General features: G+C 40.9%; 2 protein-coding genes across 4 annotated transcripts; one reads left to right on the top strand and one right to left on the bottom strand.

Annotated features, from left to right (window-relative positions):
* Positions 1-313: 313 nt before the first annotated feature.
* Positions 314-26,772, top strand: FAM161A (FAM161 centrosomal protein A). 3 transcript variants are annotated; one of them, XM_043468851.1, is made up of 7 exons: positions 314-707; positions 13,983-14,221; positions 15,461-16,627; positions 17,039-17,206; positions 18,802-18,901; positions 25,606-25,760; positions 26,190-26,772. In XM_043468851.1, the coding sequence occupies exons 1-7, from the start codon at positions 522-524 to the stop codon at positions 26,326-26,328; spliced, it is 2,154 nt and encodes a 717-aa protein (XP_043324786.1). In that variant the 5' UTR covers positions 314-521; the 3' UTR covers positions 26,329-26,772. The 3 variants fall into 3 exon arrangements, with proteins under 3 accessions (XP_043324786.1, XP_043324783.1, XP_043324784.1); XM_043468849.1 differs by lacking the exon at positions 314-707 and adding an exon at positions 4,811-4,865; XM_043468848.1 differs by lacking the exon at positions 17,039-17,206 and having other exon boundaries at positions 341-707.
* Positions 3,581-4,054, bottom strand: LOC122441814 (cytochrome b-c1 complex subunit 7-like). Its single transcript, XM_043468852.1, has one exon. The coding sequence runs from the start codon at positions 3,954-3,956 to the stop codon at positions 3,717-3,719; it is 240 nt and encodes a 79-aa protein (XP_043324787.1). The 5' UTR covers positions 3,957-4,054; the 3' UTR covers positions 3,581-3,716.

Genomic DNA, 26,772 nt, shown 5'->3' with positions numbered 1-26,772 from the left:
GCTAGCTTTCAAGTCAGGGTAGAAAGTAACTCACTGCTTCCCATTCTCCGGCTCGCTGGAGAGCCATGTTAGGTCGCGGGATGCAAACGTTACCATTGTCCCGAGACCGCAACACAATACCACCCCCGTTTTCCTCTGCCGCTGCCGCCTCCTCCAAACATATTATTTCAATGAATAAAAAGCCCCACCACTACCACCACAAGTCGTTTCATTAGTGTAATGTGAGAAGTCTGCGTTTAGGGGGTGAAATCGAAGAAGAGGGACCAGGTGCCCTACTCCGCCGACCAATCCTCTAAACCAGCAAAGACTCAATACTAACTTCCACTATCCAAGAGGCCCCGCGGCGGGCGCAGGTTTTAAATGATTTTTGGCCCCTCGCGGCCCCTGTAGCGTCCCTAGTTACCGGGGCCCTAGTAACCACCACCCTAAGCAAAGAGCAATCGGGCGCCTGCGGCCACGCCGGCTTCCCCGCCCCGGGCCAGCGCGGGCGCTCAGGCCTCGGCGGCGCGGTGACGGCCGCTATGCATCGAGCGGCGAAGTTGGCGGCCAGCAGTCTCCAAACCCCGGTCAGTCCCAACACCGGAGCGCGGGTCGCCCAGTACGAACGCAAAGACCCCTTGAATTTCCTGTCGGCGGCGGCGGCGGCCATGGAGGAAGAGGAGGAAGAAGAAGAGAAAGAGGCGGCGGCACGGCTGGCGCGGGCGCCGGTAATGCAGGGGCGGGAAGTGGGGTGGGGCTGGGCGCCGGGTGCAATTGGAGGCTGATCGGCGACCCCCGCTGGTGAAGCGCGGGCTGGGAAATGCGCACCCTGCCCTGACCCTCCGTACAGGTGAGCCTGGCCCACCATGTCCTCTGGGCCCTCACGGAAAATACTCAAAACCGAGGCGTTGAAAAGTCTTTTAATTTTAACCAAAGAGATTGTTGTAAGAATTTCTTGGAGGGCATTTACATTACGCTATTTCTAGAGAGTGAAAAGTACAGAACTTTATTCCTTATGCCCCAGCAACTGTTGGGAGTAGATATGTGCTTTTCTTTTTTTTTTTTTTTCTTTTTCTTTTCAACTTGAGGAAAACTGTGCTGTCCTACAGAGAATAATCCAAAAAATGCAAGTGAATCAGCTGTGTTGTCAGGTGTGTTTTGTTGTCACTTCGATGTCTTGGTTATTAGTGCATCTTAATACAATACATAAGAGATGATGTTTAAAACCAGCAGGGGTTCAGTGGGTAGGTGGGAAACAGAGTTAAGCCTCCAGAGAAGCAAATTACTGAGGCTCCAGTGTTGCCACACGGCTCTTCAGAGTGGGGGAGAAACAGCTTTTTCACGGATCAAGTTTCAGTGTCAAGTGTTTTGTGAACACCTGTCTACAAGGTAGGGGGCCAAGTCTGCCATCTGCTCTGTTCACTTAAAAGATGAGAACTTTGAATTTTAACCAGCCATCTGCAGATATAAACCTTCTTAACCCCAGGTAAAGATTCTTTTGTTGTTTTTAATATTTATTTATTTGGCTGTGCTGAGACTCAGTTGCCTCCATGAGACCTTTGTGTGGATTCTTTAGTTGTGGCATGCAGAATCTACTTCCCTGACCAGGGACGGAACCCAAGGTTCTTGCGCTGGGAGTGCAGAATCTTAACCAGCAGAGAAGTCCCCCAAAATTCTTAATACTGTTTGCTGAAAGCATCTTAGATTCAAAACATGTGATCTAGTGAAAGTCACTCAGTCGTGTCCGACTCTTTGTGACCCCCATGGACTATAGAGTCCATGGAATTCTGTAGGCCAGAATACTGGAGTGGGCAGCCTTTCCCTTCTCCAGGGGATCTTGTGGTCTAGGGCTATTAGAAATCACTGGATATTTTGGAATTCTAATCTCTTTAATCTGCACTAAAACTGTTAATGAGTAAATCTGTAGTAACACCTTTTATGGGCAGTATTTTACCAACAGATAAACTACTTGAGGTTATCCAGAGTAAAACAGATTGAGACCCTGAACTTGAACCAGCATGAGTGACCTACAGCCAAATTCATTCATGATGAAGCTTCAAATTTCAATAGCCAATGAAGGAGGTGGACTGATGTTGAAAAATGATTTGAATGAAGAGAAGGATTTGGAGCCCTGGGTTAGGATCTGTTCATTTGGTAGTTAATATTAAGACGTAACTTCTTTCAGTCTGTTTCCTTATCTATAAAAGAGCTTTAAAATAACTGTCTTTCTTGTCTCACTGGGCTATTATGAGAACCAAATGAGAGAATATGTCATAGCTAAAAGACAGTTTGTATAAATTACTAATAATAATAACAGCTGCCAGTGAGGCTGTTATTTGAACACCTATTCCAAAGAGAACAAGAGATTAAGTTCTCTTCTGGCTTGCTGTAGTGGAAAAGTCAGTCATTTCTGTGATTGCAGGTATACTTCCAGAGTACCCTATAAAATTGCAAATTTGTATTAGAAACATTACCTTAGGAGAGATCAGTTTATCTAATGAGCTAGTTTCTAAGGGACAGTATCTCACTAAAAAAGAAAAAGGGAAGCTAAGTTTTGAGTGTAACTCTATTCTGAGACCATGGTACTTGAAGGAACCAAAAGCAAATCTGGATCAGCTGCCACTGTAGTAGTGGTAAAGAAACCCCTGCCTGCCAGTGCAAGAGATGTAAGAGACGTGAATTTGATCCCTGAGTCAGGAAGATCCCTTGAAGAAGGGAATGGAACCCATTCCAGTGTTCTCTCCAGGAAAATCCCATGGACAGAGGAGCCTGGCAGGCTACAGTCCATAGGGTCACAAAGAGTTTGACACAACTGAAGTGACCTAGCATGCAGCACGTAGTAGTAGACCTGTTGGAGACACAAGTGTTGGCAGACAAAGCACTGGAAACGCAAGAAAGAGAGTGCAGCAGCCAAGCTTTACCTTCCTCACAGTTTGGCTTGATCTCATCTTGATTTTTAAACGCTAGTTTCTCTCAACTTTGTCGTCTATAAAATGGAGTTAACTCAGCTTACCATAGCCATCACACAAAATTGATTATGGAGAACTGTCGTAGTTCAGTTAAGTTCAGTTACTCAGTCATGTCCGACTCTTTCCAATCCCATGGACTGCAGCACGCCAGGCCTCCCTGTCCATCACCAACTCCCGTAGTCTACCCAAACTCATGTCCATTGAGTTGGTGATGCCATCCAACCATCCCATCCTCTGTCGTCCCCTTCTCCTCCCACCTTCAATCTTTCCCAGCATCAGGGTCTTTTCCAATGAGTCAGTTCTTTCACATCAGGTGGCCAAAGTATTGGAATTTCAACGTCAATCCTTCCAATGAACACTCAGGACTGATCTCCTCTAGGATGGACTGGTTGGATCTCCTTGCAGTCCAAGGGACTTTCAAAAGTCTTCTCCAACACCACAGTTCAAAAGCATCAATTCTTTGGCACTCAGCTTTCTTTGTAGTCCAATTCTCACATCCATACATGACTACTGGAAAAACCATAGCCTTGACTAGACGGATCTTTGTTGGCAAAGTAATGTCTCTGCTTTTTAATATGCTGTCTAGGTTGGTCATAATGTTCCTTCCAAGGAGTAAGCATCTTTTAATTTTTTTTCCAACAATAATTATGATATCTATTTAAAGTAATACATTTACAGCCCAAATAGTTCTACATTGTACATTTCAGGTTTAACCAACTTCATAAAAATACTTGAGAACAGCTGTACCCACAGATTTAGACTACTGTATTATTTCTTTGCCCATTCTTCTCTCTCTTTTCTTTCCCGAATAACCTCTTTCAGATACGGTTCAAGGTAGAATTTATCCTCCTCATGTTTTGTCCACTGCTCTTTAGGCAGGATCTGCTGCCTCATGCTGAGGTCCAGTGCTCTCTTAATGTGAAACACTCTGTCATTATAAAGGTTCTCAGGAAGCCTTCTTATGGCTTCTTTTACATCGTCATTTTCATATATTGTGTCATCTTGCATTAAGCCCAGTTTATTGAACCCGGCAGCGTTGTAATACCATTTTCAAATACCCTCCAGCCACCTGCTTGATGCAACAGCTGGCCAGCCTGCCATGTTGACCTGACGCAGAAGCATTGCATCTTTTAATTTCTTGACTGCAGTCACCATCTGCAGTGATTTTGGAGCCCAAAAATAAAGTCTGCCACTGTTTCCCCATCTACTGTCATAGCAGGCCCCTTTAAATCCTTTGGCTTGCCAAAGCCACTCCCCCCAAGTCCCCATGGCTCCATATACACCCCTTGCAGGACTCTGTGCCCATATAAGGGCATTAAGGCATATTCCTTGAATCTAGCCTCAGTTGGAGATATCAGTTCACAGGTCTTGCTTTGTGGTTGATGATGATATGGGTAAAGCAATATTCTGTAATTCACAGTTAAAATTTCATGGATTTTCCTAATGGGATGGCCTTCTCTTTTTCAGCAAATTTTGAGCATTTATTAAGTGCCAGTAATGGACTGTTCAGAAGTGAGTGCTAGCAGACATAGCTCATGTTGTCACACTGCTTCCAGTCTGATGGGAAGTTGGACAATAAAAAATGAGCAGTCAAATGATTATAAGACAGGAAATGTTGGGAAGGAGGTGAGCAGGCTACTATAATTAAAAATGCAATAGGCGGGGACCTACTTCAATGAGTTAACATTTAAGCTAATGCCTGATAGATGAGAAGGAGCAACCATTTTTTAAGACGGGGGTGGGGGTGGGAAAAGCATTCCAGGCAGAGGGAGCAGCATGTGCAGAGGCCCAAAGATAGAAAGAGAAAGAGTTTTGTGTGATTAAGAATCTGAAAGAAAGCCAACAGGACTGGAAAAGGGAGAGGGGAAGAGAGCAGAAGATGAGGTCGGAGAGGAAAGGAGGTCCTTATAGACCAAGGTAAGGGGTTTAGTGTTTACTGCAGGTGCAGTGAGAAGTCTGAAGACTTTTAAGAGATCTAGCATGTTTCTGTTTACAGTTTTTAAAGATGACTCTGATGGCTTTGTAGGGAATGATTGGAGGGTTTGACAAAGAAAGGAGATTGGGTAGGAGGCTGTTGCAGTGATTAAGGGGCCAGAGGCAGTGACTTGGACCTAGAGTCCAGGCAAGAAGTGGACACAGATTGCATAGGACTTATGTGAGGCCAAGGAAGAAGTCAAGAGTGCTCATTCCCAGATTTCTGATTTGCCCAGCTGTATGGAAGATAAAGCCATTTACTGAACTGGGAGTAACTTGGAGAGGAATAGATTCAGAGGCTGGGTGGGAATCAAGGTTTCAGTTTTGAACAGGTAAATTTAAGATATCTGTGAAACTAGCAAGTGAAAAGATGTAGGAAGCAGTTGGGTCTATGAAACTGTAGAACTGTGGGGCATGGGTTGGATATTTCTATCTGGGAGTTTTCAGCATTTTTGAAACAATGGAGTCATTTAGGGGCAGAGTGCAGAGAAAGAAGAGAAGGGGCCTAGTGTAGAGCTCTTAAAACCCTCAACAACAGTCAAGTCGAGAAAATGGAGCACAAGAGGTTAAGATCAGCTCCCGTGGTAGAATTATTGCTGAAGTGTGGAAGTTTCCAATTCATTGGTTTCAATGATGAGGGAAAAGGTCAGATGCTACTAAGAGAAGGGACATTTCATCTCTGAAGCAGGTGGGAAGGCGAAAAGGGGCACAATAGTGGGCAGTTTTGTAGGTGGAAAGATGAGGGAACTTCCCTGTGATGGTTTCTTTTTTCCTGAAGAAATAAAGGAGTTATCATTTGCAGTTGGGGGGGTGGGGGTGGGAGCAGATGAACAAGGAACAGGTAGGCAGGATAGTGGGGGCAGTGTGAGAGCCACTTCCAGGAGCACAGGAGGTGCCAGGCTGACCATTAGAAATTGTTCAGTTTTTAATTTAGTATTACTGTTCACAAAACATTTTCTTTTTGTTGTTGTTACATTTTAATTACAGAAGTAATTCATGAACACATTCTCCTTTTAAAATTTCAAATGTTATAAGACTAAGGCACTTTACTACTTCTCCCCACAAAAAGAGAGTCTGGCTCCCCCCTTCCTCCCCATTAATAACCACTGTGTTTTATTTTGTTTTGTTTTTTAAGTACTTGTTTGTTTTATTTGGCTGCACCTGGTCTTAGTTGCAGCATGCAGGATCTTTAGCTGCAGCATGTGGGATCTAGTTCCTTGAACCAGGGATTGAACCCAGGCCCTGTGCATCGGGAGCCCGCTGGACCACCAGGGAAGTCCTAGTAGTCACTGTTTTGAATCAGATATATACTCTAGGCCTTTTCCTATCTCCTGTGTATATAATATTTTAATATATGGTAGCATTTGATAGATATATGTTGTTCTGCCACTTGCTTTTTTCCTCTTAGCATTTACATGTAGATCTGCCTCATTCCTTACAAATCTCTTTAATGCAAAAAACAATTTTTAATAAAAATTCCAGAATTGTAGATGATAGCTTTAACACAGATAATGATGAATGCTGATTACTAATGAAGCAACATGTGTTGGAAGGAGTCATCATCTAAATGGGTCAAGCCAATCTAGGGAAGATTATCCTCTAATCTCATGGCTGTGTGTACAACATTCCACAAAAAGCTCAACAGTTAAAGGGAAAGGGTGCAGTCTTAGGCTCTTGGAAAATAATGTCCTTGGCCTAGGTTATCTGAACTACTGTTTGCTTCTATGTGGAGAAGACAATGAAAGATGAAATTAGAGTTGAAACTCGCTTATTAACCATTTATCTGTTTTGGGTAAAACACTGTGAGATCAGTTTATCTGAAAAGTTCAGTTCAGTGTTCCCAGCATTAAGCTGAAGTGGAGTGACTACTGTGCAGTCCGTGCTTAAGTATAATCATCAGGCCTGTTGCATCTCTTTAGAAGTTATGCATCCTTCTATATCGTTTTCAAACATCTTTTCCAGGTTCAAATAAATTTCATCCTTTTTGTGAAAATGATTGTTATAAGACCTTCTTTTAAGGAATGGTCTAAAAGAATGAATGGTGAGTCTGTGGATGCTTTTGCCTAAAAAACAATTCTTTGGAATATCCACCCAATTTTAATGATAGCTTTTGGAAGATAAGGCCTTTCCTTAATACTCAGTAGAATATAGCTCTTTAGAGCAGCCAGTATTTCTTTGATTCAGTCTTTTGTGAGGGAATACCTGTCCATTCCCCTTGGGAGGACTTAATATTGTTTTAGCTGGACATTTGTTTATCTAGTAAACCCTGATTGAGGGTCGTTCAATGACCATACACTCTTCTAGGCACTGGGGACACAACAAAGCAAATGCTTGCTTTCGTGATGCTTACTTTTTGGTAGGGACAGGCATGTAATACACAACTACATCAGCAAATATGAGTAGAATGTCAGTTGAGGGTGAGTACTTATGAGACAAATAAAGCAGAAAAAAAGGGTGACAGTGAGTCAGAGGAGAGGTTGTCATTTCAAAAACCGGTAGTCAATGAAGACCTTGTGGAGAGGATGACATTTTGAGTAAAGCTCTGAAGGAGCGAGCAGGTGGGCTGTGCAGATATCTGGAGGCAGAGCATCCAAGGGGGAGGGAACAGTAAGCCCTCGAGGTGATTCTGCTGATTCTGTGAGCACTAGAGAACCTGCAGACTGGAATCAGCCCCTGCTGCTAGAGTGAGCTGCTGCTGCCCAGAGGAAGAACACTGCTGGGGTGATGTTGTGTTGTTGTGCTTAGTCGCTCAGTCGTGTCCAACTCTTTGCGACCCCATAGACTGTAATCTGCCAGGCTCCTCTGTCCATGGGGATTCTCCAGGCAAGAATACTGGAGTGGGTCGCCATGCCCTCCTCCAGAGGATCTTCCCAACCCAGGGATTGAAACCAGGTCTCCCACATTACAGGCGGATTCTTTACTGTCTGAGCCACCGGGGAAGCTGGGGTGATACAAGCAGACGGGTGGAGAACGAACAGGAAGGAATAGTCCCTTCTTTCTCCTCCAGCCTTGCAGTCTCCCTCTAGCCCCACTTTTGGCAGAATCTAGCGGGAAGCCTCTGGCAAAGCAGAAATGTGCTTTGCAGAGTCCCATCCCCAGCATCACATAGCAGGGTAGAGAAGGGTGGCTTTGGAGCTGTGAGACAATAGTTTAACAACTGGCTCACATACTTTATGTTTCTTAAAGCTGAAGTTCCAAAGTTCTTAGCCTCACCACATGACTAAGAAGTGCAGAACCTAGGCTTGAATGAGAATTCTGACACCATGTCTGTACTCTTTCCCCCAAGCCACATGAACGTTCCAAACTGCAAAGTGTCCGACCCTTTCAGCTTTGAAGGGTTTTAAGGGGGCTAAAACCAGGTGACCAGGGAGGGGTCGGGAGCCAGCTATATACAGAAACAGAAACCGCCTCAGTTGCTCTAACCTCCCTTTCCGGGCTTTCTGCCTTAAATTGCTTTGTGCATTTTCACTTTCCTTATAGCCTGCAGCTGTGTACTTTCCACCATGTCCACCCATCCACCCACAACCCCATCTCCACTGCTTTTACTGTCATTTCCTCTTTCTAGAGTACCTTTTCCCTCTTTCCCCATATACTTTCTCTGATCCTCCAGTTTTTCCATTCTTTGGCTCAGCTCAAATATCACCTCCTCCAGGAAGTCTTTCGGTATCTTCCAAACTCAAATAAAACCAAAGCTCCCTTCCTTTAAATACGGTATCACTTTGTTGCTGAATCCAAGTTCGTTTGCCCCGTGCACAGTGAAGCCAGACAAACTGACACATTAGAGCTTGGAGCAGAGAAAGGTTTATTGCAGAGCCAAGCAAGGACAATGGGCAGCTTGTCCTCAAAAAGCCCAACTACTCTGTTGGGGAAGAGGTTTTTATAAGCAAAATTTAGGGGGTGGGCTTCAAGGGTATGTGACCTTTTCTCTGATTGGTTGATGGGAGATAACAGGGTGGTGGTCAAGGAAGCTCCATCATCAGCCTTCCAGTTTCAACCATTCTGGGATCCATGTGCTTCTGCTCAGCCTGAAGTTACCATCCTCCACCTGGGTGGGTGCCTTAGTTTCTGTATCAGATTGTTTTGTGTTTCCCTTAAGGAGGAACCAGGACCCTGCTCCTTTCCCACACTAGTTCTTGACTGCCTCTCCTTTTTTTTTTCTGCAGTCCCTCACTCCTCTAATTAGTAACTGTTTGCATCTGCTCTTTGAAACAAGGACATGGAAAGACTTCTGTGTCCTGGAGGGCCTCACAGGATTCTGCTCAATTTCAACCTGATCTTTGTGATCTTTCATGACCGTGGTCCATTTCATACTTTTTTGTACATTATTTTTAAAAATTCGTTATTTACTGTATTTTTGGTGGCACTGGGTCTTTGTTGCTGCTTGCAAGCTTTCTCTAGTTGTGGCAAGTGGGAGCTACTCTTCATTCATTTCATGGGCTTCTCATTGCAGTGGCTTCTCCTGTTGTGGAGAACAGGTTCTAGGCTCATGGGTCTCAGTAGTTACAGCTCGTGGGCTCTGGAGTGCGGGTTCAGTAGTTGTGGTGCACGGGCTGAGTTGCTCCGTGCCGCGTGGAATCATTCCAGACGAGGGATTGAATCCGTGTCCCCTGCATTGACAGCTGGATTCTCAACCAGTGGACCACCAGGGAAGTCCTATCACTGCTTATTTGGATGCTAGTGTTTGCCAACATTTCCATCCTCAAGTTCTTGCCTCTCACTGCCCACAGAAAGCCTTGTCTACACCCAGGGCTGGACCTGCATTTCTGTGTGCATTGCTGGCTCCTGTATTTCCATCTCCAGCCCAGCCTTCTTACCGAGTCTCCAGATATATTTACCCCTGTGTTTCCTGGACATTGGGCTGCCCTACTATCCCCTCACATTTAGTGTGTCTTAGACAGAGATTAATATCCTGTCCCTAAAAATACTCCTCTTGCCTGTAGCCCCTCTACTGATAAATGGCAGACCATCATTTACCTAGACATACAGCACTCCAAACAGAAAACTTTTTCAGTTTCTTGCCCACAGTCCAGACCATTGTCAGGTTGATGACTCAGCCTCTTAAATCTCCCAATAGCCCATTAACCGCCACCAACCTTGCTTTCTTTCCCTCCACTTCACTTGCTACCAGAGAGTCCTTCTGAGTGTTACTGACTGTCACATTCTGCTCACATCCTTCAGGGCTCCTAGTGCCTGTGGCTTGGCCCACTGGGCTTTTGGTTGGGGCTCTTCACTTGCCTTTTTCACCTTGTTTTCCCTCCTCCGCTGTGCTCCATATATGCTCTTCCCCACCCCCTCTCAGACTGTATACCTTCCTCTGAGCACAGCATGCTTGTTACTTCCACTTGCAGCTAAAAAACCCTCCTGCACTTGGGAGGAGTGTGGTGTGTCTTTGGAGTCCAACAAGTATGGTATTGGAGCCCAGCTCTGCTGCTTACTAGCTGTGTGACCGTAGACAGGTCACCTGACTCCTCTGAGCCTCAGTTTCCTCACCAAGGACAGAGTACCTGCCAGTTGCATCATCATGAAGTAACATGGGGAATGTTCGAGCCCTCGGCCTCAGTTTCTTTGTTTTTCACAAACCTTGTCCTTATCCAGCCTTGTGTATCCAGTCTTTCTGATATCTGCAAATTTTGCCTCTTCTTTCCCCCTGTCAGAATTAGACGCTCTTTCTGTGAGCTCTCAAAGGTCCCTGATATCGTGACATCCATGGTCACTTCTCTGTCTCCCTGCTCAGCTTGGAGCAAATCTTGGACAGGAATCAGGAGTTCTGTCTCATTCAGAGTCTGCTATTGATTATTTATCTGCATGTCCTCTTCTAAACTAGCTGGAAGCTTCTGGAAGGTGGAGTTGTCTTTTTTTTTTGTTTTAATGCTACACATTTATTCAAAAGGTCAGAAGTTTAAAAAGACTAAACATATTGGCAAGAGTAGGGAAGAACCAGAAGTCTGAAACTCCTCTGGTAGGAATACAAAAGGAAACAACCATTTTAGTTCACAGTATGTGAACTAAATGATGATGTGCTCAGTCACTCAGTTGTGTCCAGCTCTTTGCGACCCCATGGACTATAGCCCACCAGGCTCCTCTGTCCATGGAATTTTCCAGGGAAGAATACTAAAATGGGTTGCCATTTCTGGAAGGTAGAGTTTTTACCTGATTTGTATCTTTTAGCAGCTAGCTAAATACTGAATGTCTCTAAATATTGAATGAGTGAGGAAATTAAAAAAGTACTCATTCCCACAGCTAAGATGGTAATGGTGAGGAGCACATACAAAAAACAGCAGAGGATATCAGAAAATTCTCTTAATTGAGTTGTATGACTCAAGTGGGCCTTAAGAAGCACCGCTGTTAATAAAGCTAGTGGATGTGATGAAATTCCAGCAGAACTATTCAAACCCTAAAGGATGTTGCCATCAAGGTTTTGCATTCATTATGTCAGCAAATCTGAAAGACCGAGCAGTGGCCATAGGACTGGAAAAAGTCAATCCTCATCCCAGTTCCCAAGAAGGCTAGCACCAAAGAATGTGCTGACCATCGGACAATTGCACTCATTTCTTATGCTTGTAAGGTCATGCTTAAAATCTTGCATGCTAGGCTTCAGCATTATGTGAACCAAGAACTTGAGGATTTCCAAGCTGGGTTTAGAAAAGGAAGAGGAACTAGAGATAAAATTGCCAACATTCACTGGATTATAGAGAAAGCAAGGGAATTTCAGAAAAACCTCTCTGTTTCATCAGTTGTGCTAAAGCCTTTGATTGTGTGGCTCATGACGAACTGTGGAAAGCTCTTAAAGAGATGAGAATACCAGACCATCTTACCTGTCTCCTGAGAATCCTGTATGTGGGTCAAGAAGCAACAGTTAGAGCCCTATATGGAACAGCTGATTGGTTCAAGATGGAGAAAGGAGTATGACAGGGCTGTCTGCTGTCACCCTGTTTGTTTAACCTATACGCTGAGCACATCTTGAGAAATGCCAGTCTGAATGAGTTACAAGCTGAAATCTAAATAGGTGGGAGAAACATCAACAACCTCAGATATGTGGATGATAACTACTCTAATGGCAGAAAGCGAGGAAGAACTAAAGAACCTTTTGATGAGTATGAGGAGGCGAGTGAAAGAGCCAGCTTAAGACTAAATATTACAAAAACTAAGATTATGGCACCCAGCCCCATTACTGCATGGCAAATAGAAGGGAAAAAAGTGGAAGTAATGACAGATTTCCTCTTCTTGGGCTCCAAAGTCACTGTGGTCAATGACTGTGGCCATGAAATCAGAAGACAGTTGCTTCTCGGCAGGAAAGCTATGACAAACCTAAACAGTATGTTGAAAAGCAGAGACATTACTCTGCTGACAAAGGTCCACATTGTCAAGGCTGTGATCTTCCCAGTTGTCTCATACAGTTGTGAGAGCTGGACTGTAAAGAAGGCAGAATGCCAAAGAATTGATGCCTTCAAACTGTGGTGCTAGAGAAGACTCCTGAAAGTCCTTTGGACAGCAAGGAGATCAAACCAGTCCATCTTAAGGGAGATCAACCCTGGCTCTTCACTGGAAGGACTGATGCTGAAGCTGAAGCTCCAGTATTTTGGCCATCTGACTCGAACAGACAACTCATCTTAAAATCCCTGATGCTGGGAAAGATTGAGGGCAGAAGGAGAAGAGGGCATCAGAGGATGAGATGGTTGGATGGCATCACTGAAGCAATGAACATGAACTTGGGCAAACTCCAGGAGATGGTGAGGGGCAGGGAGGCCTGGTGTGCTGCAGTCCATGGGGTCACAAAGAGACACGACTGGGCGACTGAACAACAGCAGCAACATGACTCATAAAGCAATTCTCCAATTTATTTGGTAATAAGTTTCTGCACACATGTTCTACTGAAGGAAACTTGTTTTCTTTCATTTGTTTTCTCTTAAGTTGTCCCAAGTGGTACAACACTGGCCTCGTCTACACTGTTTCTGAGCCCATTAAAGTGTTATATCTATGATATAAGTATTATGGACAACTGAATCTTCTGAATTTTCTGTTGGGAGGCACTACTCAGGTTTATTTTCTAGAGTCTTATCAGGTTGGCTCTCTAATTTTCTTTGGCAAATATACTTTTTTCATTTTGAGTCTATTTCAGGCAGTAAGCTAAATTTAAAACCATAGTAACCTTTTATGCATCGTATCATAAACAATTTCATTTGTTTCTCACCTGAGAAAATATGAAATTTTTATATACTTGTGAAGGAAATGGGGTTTTACCTCTTTAAAGTTCCTTCAGTTAAAAGAAATTGAAAGGTATTTGAAGGGAGTGAGGGGGAAAGGATCAGTCATACCCTTGTAGACATGTATATAGAATAACCACCCTGTGTGTTCTTGTTCTCTTGTCACCCCCACAGTCCTTGTCACCATGGGAGCTGTTCTTATTGCCCACAGGAGTGGCTATTCTGGAAGTCCCTCCTACCTTCACCTCCTACTGTTCCTGAGGTTCCTCCCAACCCCCACCCCATGCACATGGAGGAAAGTTTCTCTCTGGCTTCTTGATGAGCCCCCGAGAATTTTGTCCCCTCCAATCCCACTTTCCCCAGAATTCTCATTCAGTTTTCCTCTCTTCTGAAACACCCTTGGGGCCCACACTGCAAAGCCCAGCTCAGAGAGGGCACTGGGCTATGGTTGCTTGGTCTGCAGCAGGAGAAACCGTGCTCTTCTTCTCAGATAAACCTGCGCTGAGAAGGAGGCTCTTTATAAAGGGTGCTTTGGTTTGATTCTGCCATAGTGTTTCTTAGTACATAATTTGAGAATCTAACCACCCTTTAAAAGATGGATTAAATAGTACTTATTTTCTGGCAACTTGGTCTCTCTATCTCCCTCTCTCTCTCACTTATTCTTAATAAAATATTTATTAGGAGAAAACATATATAGCCCACAAGTAACTTATAATATGTTATATGTACATAGTCCACAAGTAAACATATAACCTCGTTAAGTGGACTTTTAAAAAAGTAGCATTGGGAATAAGTGTCAACTTAATTTGTCTTTCAACTCCAGACATCATATAACAGGTTTTTTTCATCCTACCAGGCTGATTTTAACACCAGCATGTCTAGGGTGAATGAACAAAAACATATAAGCCATGAGGATTTTGTGGACTTTTCTGATATTTACCACTCTAATGAAGAGTATTTCAGGAAACTAGAAGAGCTGAAGGCAGCCCATATAGAAACTATGGCAAAGTTAGAGAAATTGTACCAGAATAAATTAAATTTAAAGGAAATTCAGCCACCAGTCACCAGAGAAGAAACTGCTAGTGTCTCTTCCAGGTAAGTTTGCCCATATTGTTATTTGTGAACTGTAAGGTAAAATGTATACTTAAAAGTGCAAAACAAATTATTTCAGAATACTTTCTCTCAAATATCCCTTTGTGCTTTTAATGATATACAGAGGTGGGTTTTTATTCAGATTGTTTGATGGCATATCAACCTACGAGGTAGCTTCTTGCTTTGAGGGTTATTTGGTGGCCACTTTAGTCTTTTCTCTCTGATGCACCACTCTTAGACATGTATCAAAATATTTAGCGTGGGCCATTTTCAAATGTTGAATATTAAAATTCAGTTTTAAATGTCTTTTTTTGTAATATGTGGATTAACATGAGCTCATTGCAGATATAACACAGATTGTTCAGAACTAAGACATAAATCTGATTTGTTTCCAAAATAGTCATTTTTGCCATAAACCTGCTTCTTTTGAAACTTGAGGCGACTCATCCAGTTATTCAGCACTGATGGTGCATCTCCTGTGTCCCAGATGTTGCCTAGGCACTGAGGACTCAAAATCAAGATGCCCTCAAGGAGATCAAAGACAATCTGAGATCCAAAAATACAACATGGTGTAACAGAGTATCATGGAGAGAGAGGAAGAGCAGTTGAACATGTCAGGGTGTCAGTGGAGGGATACAGGCAAGTGAAGTATCATATCGGAGTTCAGTCTTAAAGGAGAAATAGCTGAAGCAGATGTAGGAAGCAAGGAGTGGCCTTCTAGGCACCAGGAACCATGTGTGCAAAGGCATGGTTCCTTGAGAAATCACCACAGTATGGGAGAAACTTCCTATGATTGGATCTGACTTAAGAATGGTGACCTGGATAGGGAGAGGCAAGAGGTGAAACTGGAAAGTAGGCAGGAGCTAGTCTTGAGGGGCTTTATAATCTAAGCTTGGTAACAATGGCAAGTCATGGGAAAGTTTCAGGAAAGAAAATGATGTGATCAGATGTATATTTTAGGATGGTGACTCTGGAAAACATGTGGAGAATTCAATAGTGGTTAGATATAAGGAAACTCTGCTGTCTCAGGTTCCTCTCCTGTAAAATGAGGGAGTCAACTTAGATCAATTTCAGGCATCTCCCAGGCTCTGTTATAAAAGAATTTGATAGTTTTCATCAGCCCTGTCCAGTTCCTATTTTAACTGATTTTACCTTGATCTTAGAAATTATGTAGTTTTTAATTTTTCTATTTGGTCACATACAACTGAAAAGGTAACTTGATTATTCTCCTCACTTGCTTAGGTCTGTATCGGAGAACTCCTATCACCCTGTCTCATTAATGACATCAATTTCAGAACCTGATCTAAGTCAGTCTTCCTCCTTGATTGTGTCTTCCTCTGAAGAAGAGTTGCCCAGCTTAGAAAAAAAGTATTCTGAGAAAAGCAGTATGATGACCTATGCTAAGGAGCTCATCAACAACATGTGGACAAACTTCAGTGTAGAAGATTATATCCAGTTTGAAGATGTCAACCTGCCAGCACTTGAAAAACAAAGAAAGAAACCGAAAGAATGGGTGCCAAGGATTACAGTACCCGAGCCTTTTCAAATGACAGTTAGAGAGCAGAAGAAAAAAGAAGAGAACATGAAATCGAAATCAGATATTGAAATGGTACACAAACTGCTCAAGAAGCAAGAAGAGGAGTCAGAGTGTAAGAAAAAATTTCGAGCCAACCCAGTTCCTGCGTTTGTCTTTCTCCCCCTTTATCATGATATAGTCAAGCAAAATGAGATGCGGAGGAAGGCTATGAAGGAGAGAAACAAAGAAGCTCTTTTGGCCTCTCAAAAGCCCTTTAAGTTTGTTGCAAGGGAGGAACAGAAGCAAGCAGTTCGGGAAAAGCAGCTGAAAGACTTTTTTAAGTCTAAAAAGAAAACAAATCGTTTTAAAGCCAGACCTATACCTCGCTCTACTTATGGTTCAACACTCAATGACAAGTTAACAGAAGAAGCACTCTATAAAAACATTAGGGCGCAGCAGAGAACTCAAGACTTTTTACAGAATCCATCCCCTCTGCCTTACAGTCCGGCTCGCAGGAGTTTTGCTACAAGGAAGTCCAGGGGTCCTGAACAGGCTGAGAAGTCCAAGTATAAACACAGGGTTAGGTGCCAGACTGCTGATTCTGAAGGCCTACCTGAGAGGTATCAGAAACACCACTCAGAACAGAAGTGTCCCAAATTCCTGACAGTCTGTGAACCATCTGACCTTCAGGCAGCCTCACATTCATCCACTAAAAGAGAGAAAATTTTGGCAGACATTGAAGCAGATGAAGAGAATTTAAAAGAAACACGTTGGCCTTATCTGTCTCCAAGGCGCAAGTCACCAGTAAGGGATACAAACACAAAGCCTGCACCTTGTAGCTGCAACCCTCCAACGCCCACGGTGTCCTCCCGAGGAAGAGAGCAAGCCACAAGGTAAATAACCAACACAATGATGACCGACTCACGGTCGCCCTAGTGATTTTGTGTTGGGGGATTTGAGAATACAATGCTAAGTTATCTGGTAACATATTTTACTATAAAATATAGAACGTTTTGCCACGTGTGCTATGGTGGCTCTGATGGTAAAGAATCTGCCTGCAATGCAGGAGACTGGGGTTCGATCCCTGGGTCAGGAAGATCCAAGAACTAAATATATTTTCCATTTTATGAATCTTTGGGGCTAGAAAAGGTTACGGTCAGCCTACCGATTTCTAGTTACAACTCAGATCCTTCTCAAACGGTTGCCCTTTTTTTTTCAACCATTGAATTACCCTGTGCTAAATTTTTACTAAACAACATTCTCACTGGCTTAAAGTGAATTAAGCCTTAGTTTGTTGCCTTCAGGAGATCACTTGAGGAAAAGAAAATGTTGGAAGAAGAGAGACATCGGATCTTAACTAAGCAGAAGCAAAGAATGAAAGAATTGCAGAAACTCCTGACAATCCGGGCTAAGGCTTATGACTCACACGAGAGTTTAGCTCAGATGTCTAAATCCAGAATAAAAGCTCTCAGGTATCACGAGAGAAACCTGACCCTCCAGATCACTGGTTTTCAAACTTTTTTTTTTTCATCAGTGGACCCCCCAAATATATGAATGAATGAAGAATAGTGTTAGTGTTTCAGTTTGTGGATTCAAGTTACTATCAATTACTTATAGTTAACTTAGGCACACACACTCTAACACTCACTCACTTCATGGTAAGAACCAACATGCATACTCACCCCACAGTGAAGACCATGATGCCGTATTGATGGACAGAAGCATTTTATACTGTGGCCATGGTTCACAGTTGTAATCCCTAAACTTTTTATTTATATTACTTTTTTTTTGTACAGTGTGATATTGAGAAAAATCTTGATTCACACAAAGCTCTTTTTTAACAGCTTGCTGTGTAATCTCAAAATGTTCTTCAGCAAAGAAATATGTCCAAGACCTTTGTTCTAAGGTCTACACAAAATCTGATAGCACAGATTAGCACATTGATGTTAGCATCAGTTATGTGATGTGTCAGTTAACATGTGTGTTAAGGGTTAGTGGTATGTGACACTGGAATTCTACAGCATGAAGTTTGAAAATCAGTGTTTCAGAGGAATATTTTTATGTTGCAACATAAAAATGTTCATGTTTAAGTAGTAAATTATCTCCCTCACAGCTGGGTAAGTAATATGATTTATTAACTTTTAATCTGATTTATAAGTACCCCCAAATCTATATTTGCTTTTGTGATTATTCCTTTAAATATGTATATTATATATAATAATTATTATATTCCTTTATAATGTATATTATGTATATATACCTTATAATGCGTATCAGTGTAACTCATTGATAGAAGGAGCTTGATTTGATGAACTTGAGCAAAATATTCTCTAGAAATATACTGTTCATCCTTAGAAAGTAAACTGGATTTTCCATAATGCTAAATTGTGTATATTTAAGCATAATTATTATTTTATGGTATAATTATTTTTTCTAATCCAGGAAGTCATGATCTTGGTAGAATGAGTGTATTTTACATAGAGAAAATAGCATAGTTTAATTCATTATAGGATCTGGGTTCAAACAGTGAGTATACTTACTGTGAGTTTTTGTGTTTTGGTTCCTGTTTCTCTATATGTGCTATTTCCATACTCCTTGTTTCTCCCTTACCCTACTCCCATTTAATTAACTGTGCCACCAGCCTATAGGAGATCTCATCTAGGGAAAAAAGAAGAGCACTATCTAATTTTCAGAAGAAATTCCTCAAAGAGAAGATACATAATTTGGACCAAATTTTTTGGTTTATAAATGAGATGAGAGGGCATCGATTAATCTCCCGAGGCCAGTTTGAAGCCCCTTAATCTATTCTTGTTTTGAAGATTTCAGGAATCTCAGCATACCCAGACTGTCCCCACAATGTAAAATGTGTGCTCTCAAAACCTAGAATTTGTATTCTGCATCCCTTAAAAATTTACCAGTCTAATGGGAAAAAAAATTTACCAGTCTAGAAAACAAATTGTGATAAACTGTGCTCATGATTTAATTTCTGATTTGTCATCTAAGCTAAATGTTATATGTGCAAGTTCTTGTTTCTTTTAAAAATTCCATTCCTTTTATTTGATTTTAGAAAGAGTGAAAAGGAAAGGATGAGAGAATACCGACGAGAACTAGAAGAAAGAGAAGAAAAATTAAAAAACAGGCCGCTGCTATTTGAAAGAGTTGCTCAGGTTGTGTTTGTTGGAATTTGAGAGCTATTGTCAGCCTTTTTTTTCTTTTAACATCTCTAGCTCCTAATTTTCATAATCCATTTTTCTTATGTGTTATGTAATTTACTGAGACATTATTATTTCTGTGACAGCGTCACCACATCAATCCAGTAAGTAATTTGCTTAAATCTGAGCACTGAATCTTGATGAGGTTCGTAAGCTTGATAAAGAACATGCTACTAATCCATTCATTTTCAAAATAATAGTTTCACAACCTGTTTTTAATGGCTAGTCTTTTTTCAGTACCAACTTGGCCAAATATTGAGGTTGAATTGGAAGACTTTGAAGAATTAAAAAATGAAACAAAATGGCTAACTGAATCAGATTTATTTCTGCCAGTTTCTTTTTCCAGTTTTATTGGGATAAAATTGACATTTGGCAGGTATAAGTTTAAGAAGTACAGTATAATGACTTGACATTCATATATTAGGAAATGATTATTACAGTTAGTTAACACCTATCAACCTCATTGTTACCAAAAAAATTGTTTTCCTTGTGATGAGAAGTCTTAGGATTTACTCACTTAGCAACTTCCACATATTCCACACTGCAGTGGTAACTGTCATCATCATGGTGTACACTACACTTTCAGTACTTTCATATCTTATAAGTGGAAGTTTCTACCTTTTGACACCTGCATACAATTCCTCCAGTAATCACAAATATGATCTCTTTTTCTATGAATTTGTGTGTGTGTGTGTGTTTGGATTCCACACATAAATGAGATCATACAGTATTTGTCCTTCTCTGTCTGACTAATTTCTTTTAGCTCTGTGCCCTCAAGGTTCATCTGTATTGTTACAAATGGCAGGATTTCTTTTTTTGTGGCCAAATAGTATTCCATATCTACCACATTTTCTTTATCCATTCATCTTTTGATGGTCATTTGGATTTTTTCCATGTCTTGACTATTGTAAATAATGCTGCAGTGAATTGACATAATGATTTCATTTCCTTTTAATAAATATCTGAGAGTGGAATTGCTGGATTGTGTAGTGGTTCTATTTTTAATTTTTTGAGGAAACTCCATACTGTTTTCCATAATGGCTGTGCCAATTTACTTTCCCATGAACAGTGCACAAGGGTTCCCTTTTTCTCTACATCCTCACCAGCATTTGTTATGTTTTGTTTTTTTGAGACCAGCCATTGTAACAAGTGTGAGGTGGTATCTCATTGTGATTTTGATTTGTATTTCCCTAATGATGGTGATGGTGAGCACCTTTTCGTATGCCTGTAGCCATTTGAATATCCTCTTCGAAAAATGTCTTTTCATATCTTTAGCCCATTTTTAAATTTTATTTTTTGCTAATGACTTTCATGAGTTTTTTTTATATATTTTGGATATTAACCTCTTATCAAATAGATGATTTGCAAATATTTTCTCCCATTCAGTAGGTTGCCTTTTTGTTTTGTTGATCAGTTTTTTTTGAGTCTATAATTTTTAGTTTTAGCTATAATTAGTGAAATTACTTCCTTTTTCTAAAAATTGAAGTATAGTTGATTTACCATGTTGTATTAGTTTCTGGTATACAGCAAACTGATTCAGTTGTTTTGTATATATGTATAAATACACATATATATATATCCTTTTTCAGATTCTTTTCCATTATGGTTTATTACAAGACATTAAAATAGTTCCCTGTGCTTTACAGTAGGACCTTGTTATTTGTCTATTTTATGTAAAGTAGTGTATATCTGTTAATCCCACCTCCTAATTTACCCCCCTTCCCTTTCCCCTTTGGTAACCATAAATTTGTTTTCTGTGTCTGTGAGAAGGACTCCCTTTTTATTGGGGGAAAAAAAGCTTGGTGCTACGAACAAGGAATCATGATTTTACTAGATTAATACTCAGTTTTACAGTCTTTCCCTTAAGAGAAATTTGTCGATTTCAGGTGATCTTTTTTGTATCCATAAGGGAGAAGCTCCCATGGGCTACGTAATTTAAAAATAGACAAAATCACTAGAGGTTACAGGTGCTGTGTTGTGAATTTCAAGCTGTTACATTTGGAGCTTGCTGCCAGCAAGTGTCTGGGACAGATGAGTGTCCTATAGGACTGTCCTTGTCAGAGTCTCACTGAGGACAAGGGACATTCGTTGTGGCATATTACAGTCTCTCAAAGTTATGGGAACCCTTTACTTATTGATTTGGATATAATTTTATGTAACGCTTTTCACTTTAAGGGATTTTTTTTCTCACATCCCAGTTTCAACTTTAGGGGAGAAAAATGATCATAAGCTGTTCTACGTTACTCAGCATAAAGTGATTGATTTTTGCCTCACATAGTTTTCTCCGGCTCTCTACTGCAGGTTTTACATCCACTCGTCTGGATATACCTACCCAGATTTCTCACAGGCATCTTATATTCATCTTGACACAAAGTAGACCTTCCTCTCTGGGTTCGTGTTTTTGTTGGGCTGCAATTTAGATGACTGGAAACCACTTTTCCCCCCACTTTTTCTCAGCTGTCCCTGAGACCTGAGAAGTTCCTTTCTAGACAGCTTTTGGATCTGCCTTTCTCCATTCCTGATGGGGAAATGCTAGGTGAAGCCGCTGTTATTTTCCGTCTGAGTTGTTATTATGGTTTGACTGGTTTTCTTGCCTTGTTCTTTGCAAAGCCACTCGCTCTGTCTTCTCTTTGCCATTCCCATTCCCTTGCCACAGTGTTCACCCCAGTAACAGTGACAATCATCCATTTCACTGATGCCATTTGTTCTCGTTTTCCGTAAATGGTATCAAGGGAGCTTGACATTGGCTTCTCCAAACAGTGCCGCAAGATGGGTATTCTTGTATTGCAGAGGAAGAAACTGAAGTTGAAAGAAAGTAAATAACTTTTAAGGTTGATAGTTAGTAAGTAATAGAACTAGGAACCCAAGTCAGCCTGCTTCCAAATGCTTAGCACTAAGCTGTCCTGCTACCCCCCAGAAGATAAGTCCACAAGTCTTAACATGGTGTACCGAATCCTCTCTTACCTGATCCCTGTTGACCTCTTTAGTTCATTGACCACTGCATGCCTCCACTCCCTTCTGTGTACACCCTTTACTTGCAGACTGTACCACACCACTAGTTTCAAACTGGACATCTTTTTTTTGGGGGCGGGTGACATCTTTTTAAATATTTATTTATATATTTGGCTGTGCCAGGTCTTAGTTGCAGCACTCGGGATCTTTGATCTTTGTTGTGGTGTGTGGGATCTTTTTAGCTGTGGTGTGCGAACCCTTTAGTTACGGCATGTAAACTCTTAAGTTGCAGCATGTGGGATCTAGTTCCCTGACCAGGATTTGAGCCCGGGCCCCCCGTATTGGGAGTGCAGAGTCTTAGCCACTGGACCCACCAGGGAAGTCCCTCAAACTTGAAATCTTTATTCAGGCTGTTTCTCAACACCCATATAACTTCTTCATATCTTTCCTCTGACTCTTTCAAGGCTTAGTGTAAAATCACTTCTTGCACTGTGTCCCCAGGTTGAGTTGCATGCTATTTGTTCTGTGTTCTTTTATTACCCTTTGTGCATTTCTGTCTTTTTTCCTATATATTGTGTGCAAATTATCTGTTTAATGCTCTCCCTTCTCTTTCAGCTAGTTACTTTTAAAATCTTTGTGTTGCTAGCTCCTAAGACAGCATACGACACAGAGGACATGTTCATAAACATTTGTTGAACCCGAACTGGACTATTTCTCCCTGGGATTGTACCAGGCCTAGAACACTACCCTGACATAGTAGTGATGAGTCTCAGCAGTAAGAAGCAGTTCTGCAATGCTGTGAATTCCCAGTCTTTCTAATCACCAGAGAAAATGTGGCAAAATAGTGGTGTGTGTGAAATTAAACCCGTAAAGAAGTGTTAAATATTGAAAGTGTAGGTTAGTTTCATAGCTGATATTTTCTTCAACCAACTTCAGCCAACACATATGCTGTCCTCTCCCCGTATACCTCTACCTCCCATGATGGCTTGTCACAAAATAAGTAGTCAGTAATTATTATATAAAGGAAAGAATTGCTATAAAGTAAACTTAGGCTTATAAAACTAAGTATTTTTTTCCTCTTCAAACTAGATTAGTGATTGTAGACAAATTGCCTGAAGAAACAAAGATAATTTGTTTTTTGCAGTATCTTAGATACAAAAATGAAATAATCATTCAGTTATTTTAACCACTTTTATTTCATAGTCTTTACAGTTCTTTTGCATGGTGAAATTTGAGGGGGACATGTTTGTTTTAAAAAAGAACAGTTACACACTATTCACCTTGATATGAAATATTAGAAGATAATAAGTTCTATATACAGAGTGACTGGCAGTGACTCACCATTGTTTTGGTTTTGTTAACATATATTGGTACTTCTTTTCTTGCAGTTACTATTACTGCTAATTAATAGCTAGCTGTTAATTAATAAATTCACTTACAATGGTATGCATTTCCCATTTATAAGTGTTAATTATGGTCATGCTGCTGTTGAGTTATCCCGCTAGCAGAGTTAGCCTGTGATCCAGGACAGAACAAACCATGTTTTCCTATTTCTTAAAAATCACAGGATTTATTAACTGAATATGTTAAATCAGATTTTAAACCAAATATTGGGGCTTCCCTGGTGGCTCAGCTGGTAAAAAATCTGCCTGCACTGCGGGAGACCTGGGTTTGATCCCTGGGTTGGGACGATCCCCTGGAGAAGGGAATGGCTACCCACTCCAGTATTCTGGCCTGGAGAATTCCATGGGCTGTATAGTCCATGGGGTCGCAAAGAGTCGGACATGACTGAGCGACTTTCACTTTCAAACCAAACATTAAAGCGTTAAATCAAATTCAGATGAAGGCTTAAGAGCAGTAACATTGACTAGTATCATTTAAATCTTTTATACTTCGTTTGCTTAAATCAGAATATATTCTTTTTAGCACATTGAGTTAGGTCTGGGGTTTCTTTATCCTGCTTTACAGTCTTTGGGGGCATTCTTCTCAGGTCACTTTCCTATGCCTTTCAGTTGCCCAAGGCTTGTCTATTGGTATTCATAGCCTCTGGTTGCATTTTTACTTATTTGTCTAAAAATCATCATTCACAGTGGGTGCATTTTGAGCAGTTTTAGTGCTTCTTTTTGAGTTTTCTAGAGTGTCAGAAAATGCGCTAGTGATAATTTTATCCATTGTAATCAGCCTTTGCCATTTTGGTTTCTCCAATGGAACACTAGACTCCAGGGTCCTTCCTTATCCTGGAATCCTTGGGTTAGGAAAATATCTGACACTGCTTTACTGAAGTCAGGCTTCAGGCCACCTTGAATGACCACTACCACTTAGAGGAAGCAGTGAAGAAGATGCAGGAAAGGATTAGGAGACTAGCTTTTCCCTCTCAGTATATTCTGTGACTTTAAGCGAACCACTTAACCTCAGGAAGGGTGGACCAAGTATCTTGGTTTCCTCTTCTGTGTTAAATTTTGGGGTGAGACCGAGTGCTCTTCCACACTCTTTTCAGGATGGGATGCCATTGGTGCTTTGGGACTGGGCCATTCCTCATCTCTTTCCTTTAGTTTCAGGTTCAGATAGTGATTTTTGGCCCTGTGCTAGTTCACACCCACTCATAGGAGGTAAAAGTGGACTAAAGTCAAGGCATTCGTGTGAACCTCAGTCATCTTGTGAATCTGTAAAGCCTGTGGTATCAGGAGCCAAGGCACTCATGTGAACCTCAGTTATCTTTTGCCTCTGTAAAGCCTGTGATCTCAGGAACTGTGATAATTGATTTGCTTTAGGTATGAGAGGGTCATCATGACTTCCACAGGCCCCAAAGCCAGGAAGTAACATTCTGGAGATTTGAACCCAGTTCTAAATTCATGTTTTTCCTGCTGTATGCATTGCTTCCCCCACAGAGTAAAGATAACAACACTGATGATTTTATACTCTGCAGTGGATTAGAGACATGGCTTGTAAAGAGTAAAATTTATAGTAGGCACATAAAGAACCCTCTGACAACTATCACATGATCTTATTTTCTTACTGATTTTTTTTTTCAGTTATCCTTGAACAGTCATGAAACAGTACAGTGTAAAGAATAATTATAGTTCAAAACTCATGTGACCGTTACCCATGTTAACAAATATAGCATTAGAGCTTTGCCGGTACCCCAGAAACACTGTGTGCCCTGCCCAGATCAAAACTCTTTCACCTAGAGGTAACCACCGTTTTAACTTTTGAGATAAGCATTTCCTTGTTTTTCTTTACGGTTTTACCAGCGATGGACCAATCCCTAAGCAGCATAGTTTAGTTTTGCCTGTTTTGGGTCTTTTATACTATGTGTGCTCTTTTGTGGTATGCTGCTTTTGTTCAGTGTTTGTGAGGTCCATCCATGTTGTAACATACAGCTCGAGTTCATTTTCTGCTTTATTTTAGTCTGTTATATGAATGCACCAGAATTTATTTATCCGTCTAGTGTTGATAGATATTTAGGTTGTTTCCAGTTTGGGGTTGTTACAAACATTACTGTTCTTAGCATTTTGGTGTGTCTCTTTGGGCACATAGGTTGGAGTTTCTCTAGGCACATACCTAGGAGTGGAATTGCTGGTCAGAGGGTATGCATATTTTTCAACCAGCTGTGATGATTGAATTTAATTTTCACTGGAGCTTTTAACATTTTTAATGGAAACTTGCAGTCTTTTGTCCTCCTCTAAAAAGGTTTGTCTTTCCTGTAGAAAAATGCAAGAACGGCAGCAGAAAAGCATTATTCTAACACTTTAAAAGCACTAGGACTATCTGATGAGTTTGTTTCAAAGAAAGGCCAAAGTGGAAAAATATTTGAGTACTTCAGCGATCAAGAGATGAAAAATTTCACAGAAGATAAAGAAAGGTAACATATATAAGATGTCTGAATGGTTAACCTTTGAAAAAATTCTTTACTTGCAGGAAAGCATAAAAATCTGTTCTATAAGATTTTAAAAGGTGTTTTATCTAATGGAACACATGTGAACTATATAAAACATACTGACATTTTAACATGTTTGACACTTCAAAATATTACATGGTGATGAAATATTTTTTAAAGTCAAATCATGTAAATTTCTGACATAGATAATGAAAACAATAACATGCTTTCAAATGAAGTTTGAAGAGTCAATCTTTATTTTCCCAACTGGTACTTGTGTAGACTTTTCTTGATAAATTGGAGCTTATACACTTGAGGAAGACTGGCTGCAGGATGGCATACATTGCAGAGGGTTTGTTTACCTTTAAACCAAATCATTTTTCCTTTGAAAGATTGATAAATTTCTTCCTCTAGCTTTAATGAAGAAGAAAAAATAGAAGAAAGAGAGAATGGGGAAGAAAATTATCTTACTGATACCAACAGCCAAGATTCTTGCAAGGAAACAGATGAAGTCAATGAAGAGAATGGAGAAGAGAAATGTGTTGAAGAATAAAACTGAGTCATTTGGCAGGGTCGCCTTTCTGTTCCCCTGCTGTTGTTGGCAGCATTGGGCATCAGAAGCTGTGCTTGTGGTGTTAAGGACATCTATGAGAACCCATCTGTTATGTGCAGGACTCTTGAGCGAAGTCCTCATTTGGCCTGAAAAGGTCAAATCCAGCTAATGGGTCATTTGATTGTTTAGAGTCAGGTTTTGCCCTCCAGTTTTTAAAATCACTATATATGGTCTGTTTGCAACTTTGATCTTCTGTTTTTAAAAAATGTTTGAGAATCACAGCTGTCACAAACTGATTAGATATAAAAGTATACATCACTTCATTATTTTGGGTAGAAAAATTGCTTAACATTGAGAGTAGACAGACGTATTGACCTTTGGTGATTTGTTTGGAAAAAGTGTTCTGGAAAGCATGAACTGAAAAATAAATATTTTTAAATTGTA

This window comes from Cervus canadensis, chromosome 5 (assembly GCF_019320065.1).
Source record: "Cervus canadensis isolate Bull #8, Minnesota chromosome 5, ASM1932006v1, whole genome shotgun sequence".
NCBI classification, from domain to species: domain Eukaryota; kingdom Metazoa; phylum Chordata; class Mammalia; order Artiodactyla; family Cervidae; genus Cervus; species Cervus canadensis.
The sequence above is the reverse complement of the archived record's forward strand: the minus strand, read 5'-3'. Positions and strand labels throughout refer to the sequence as shown.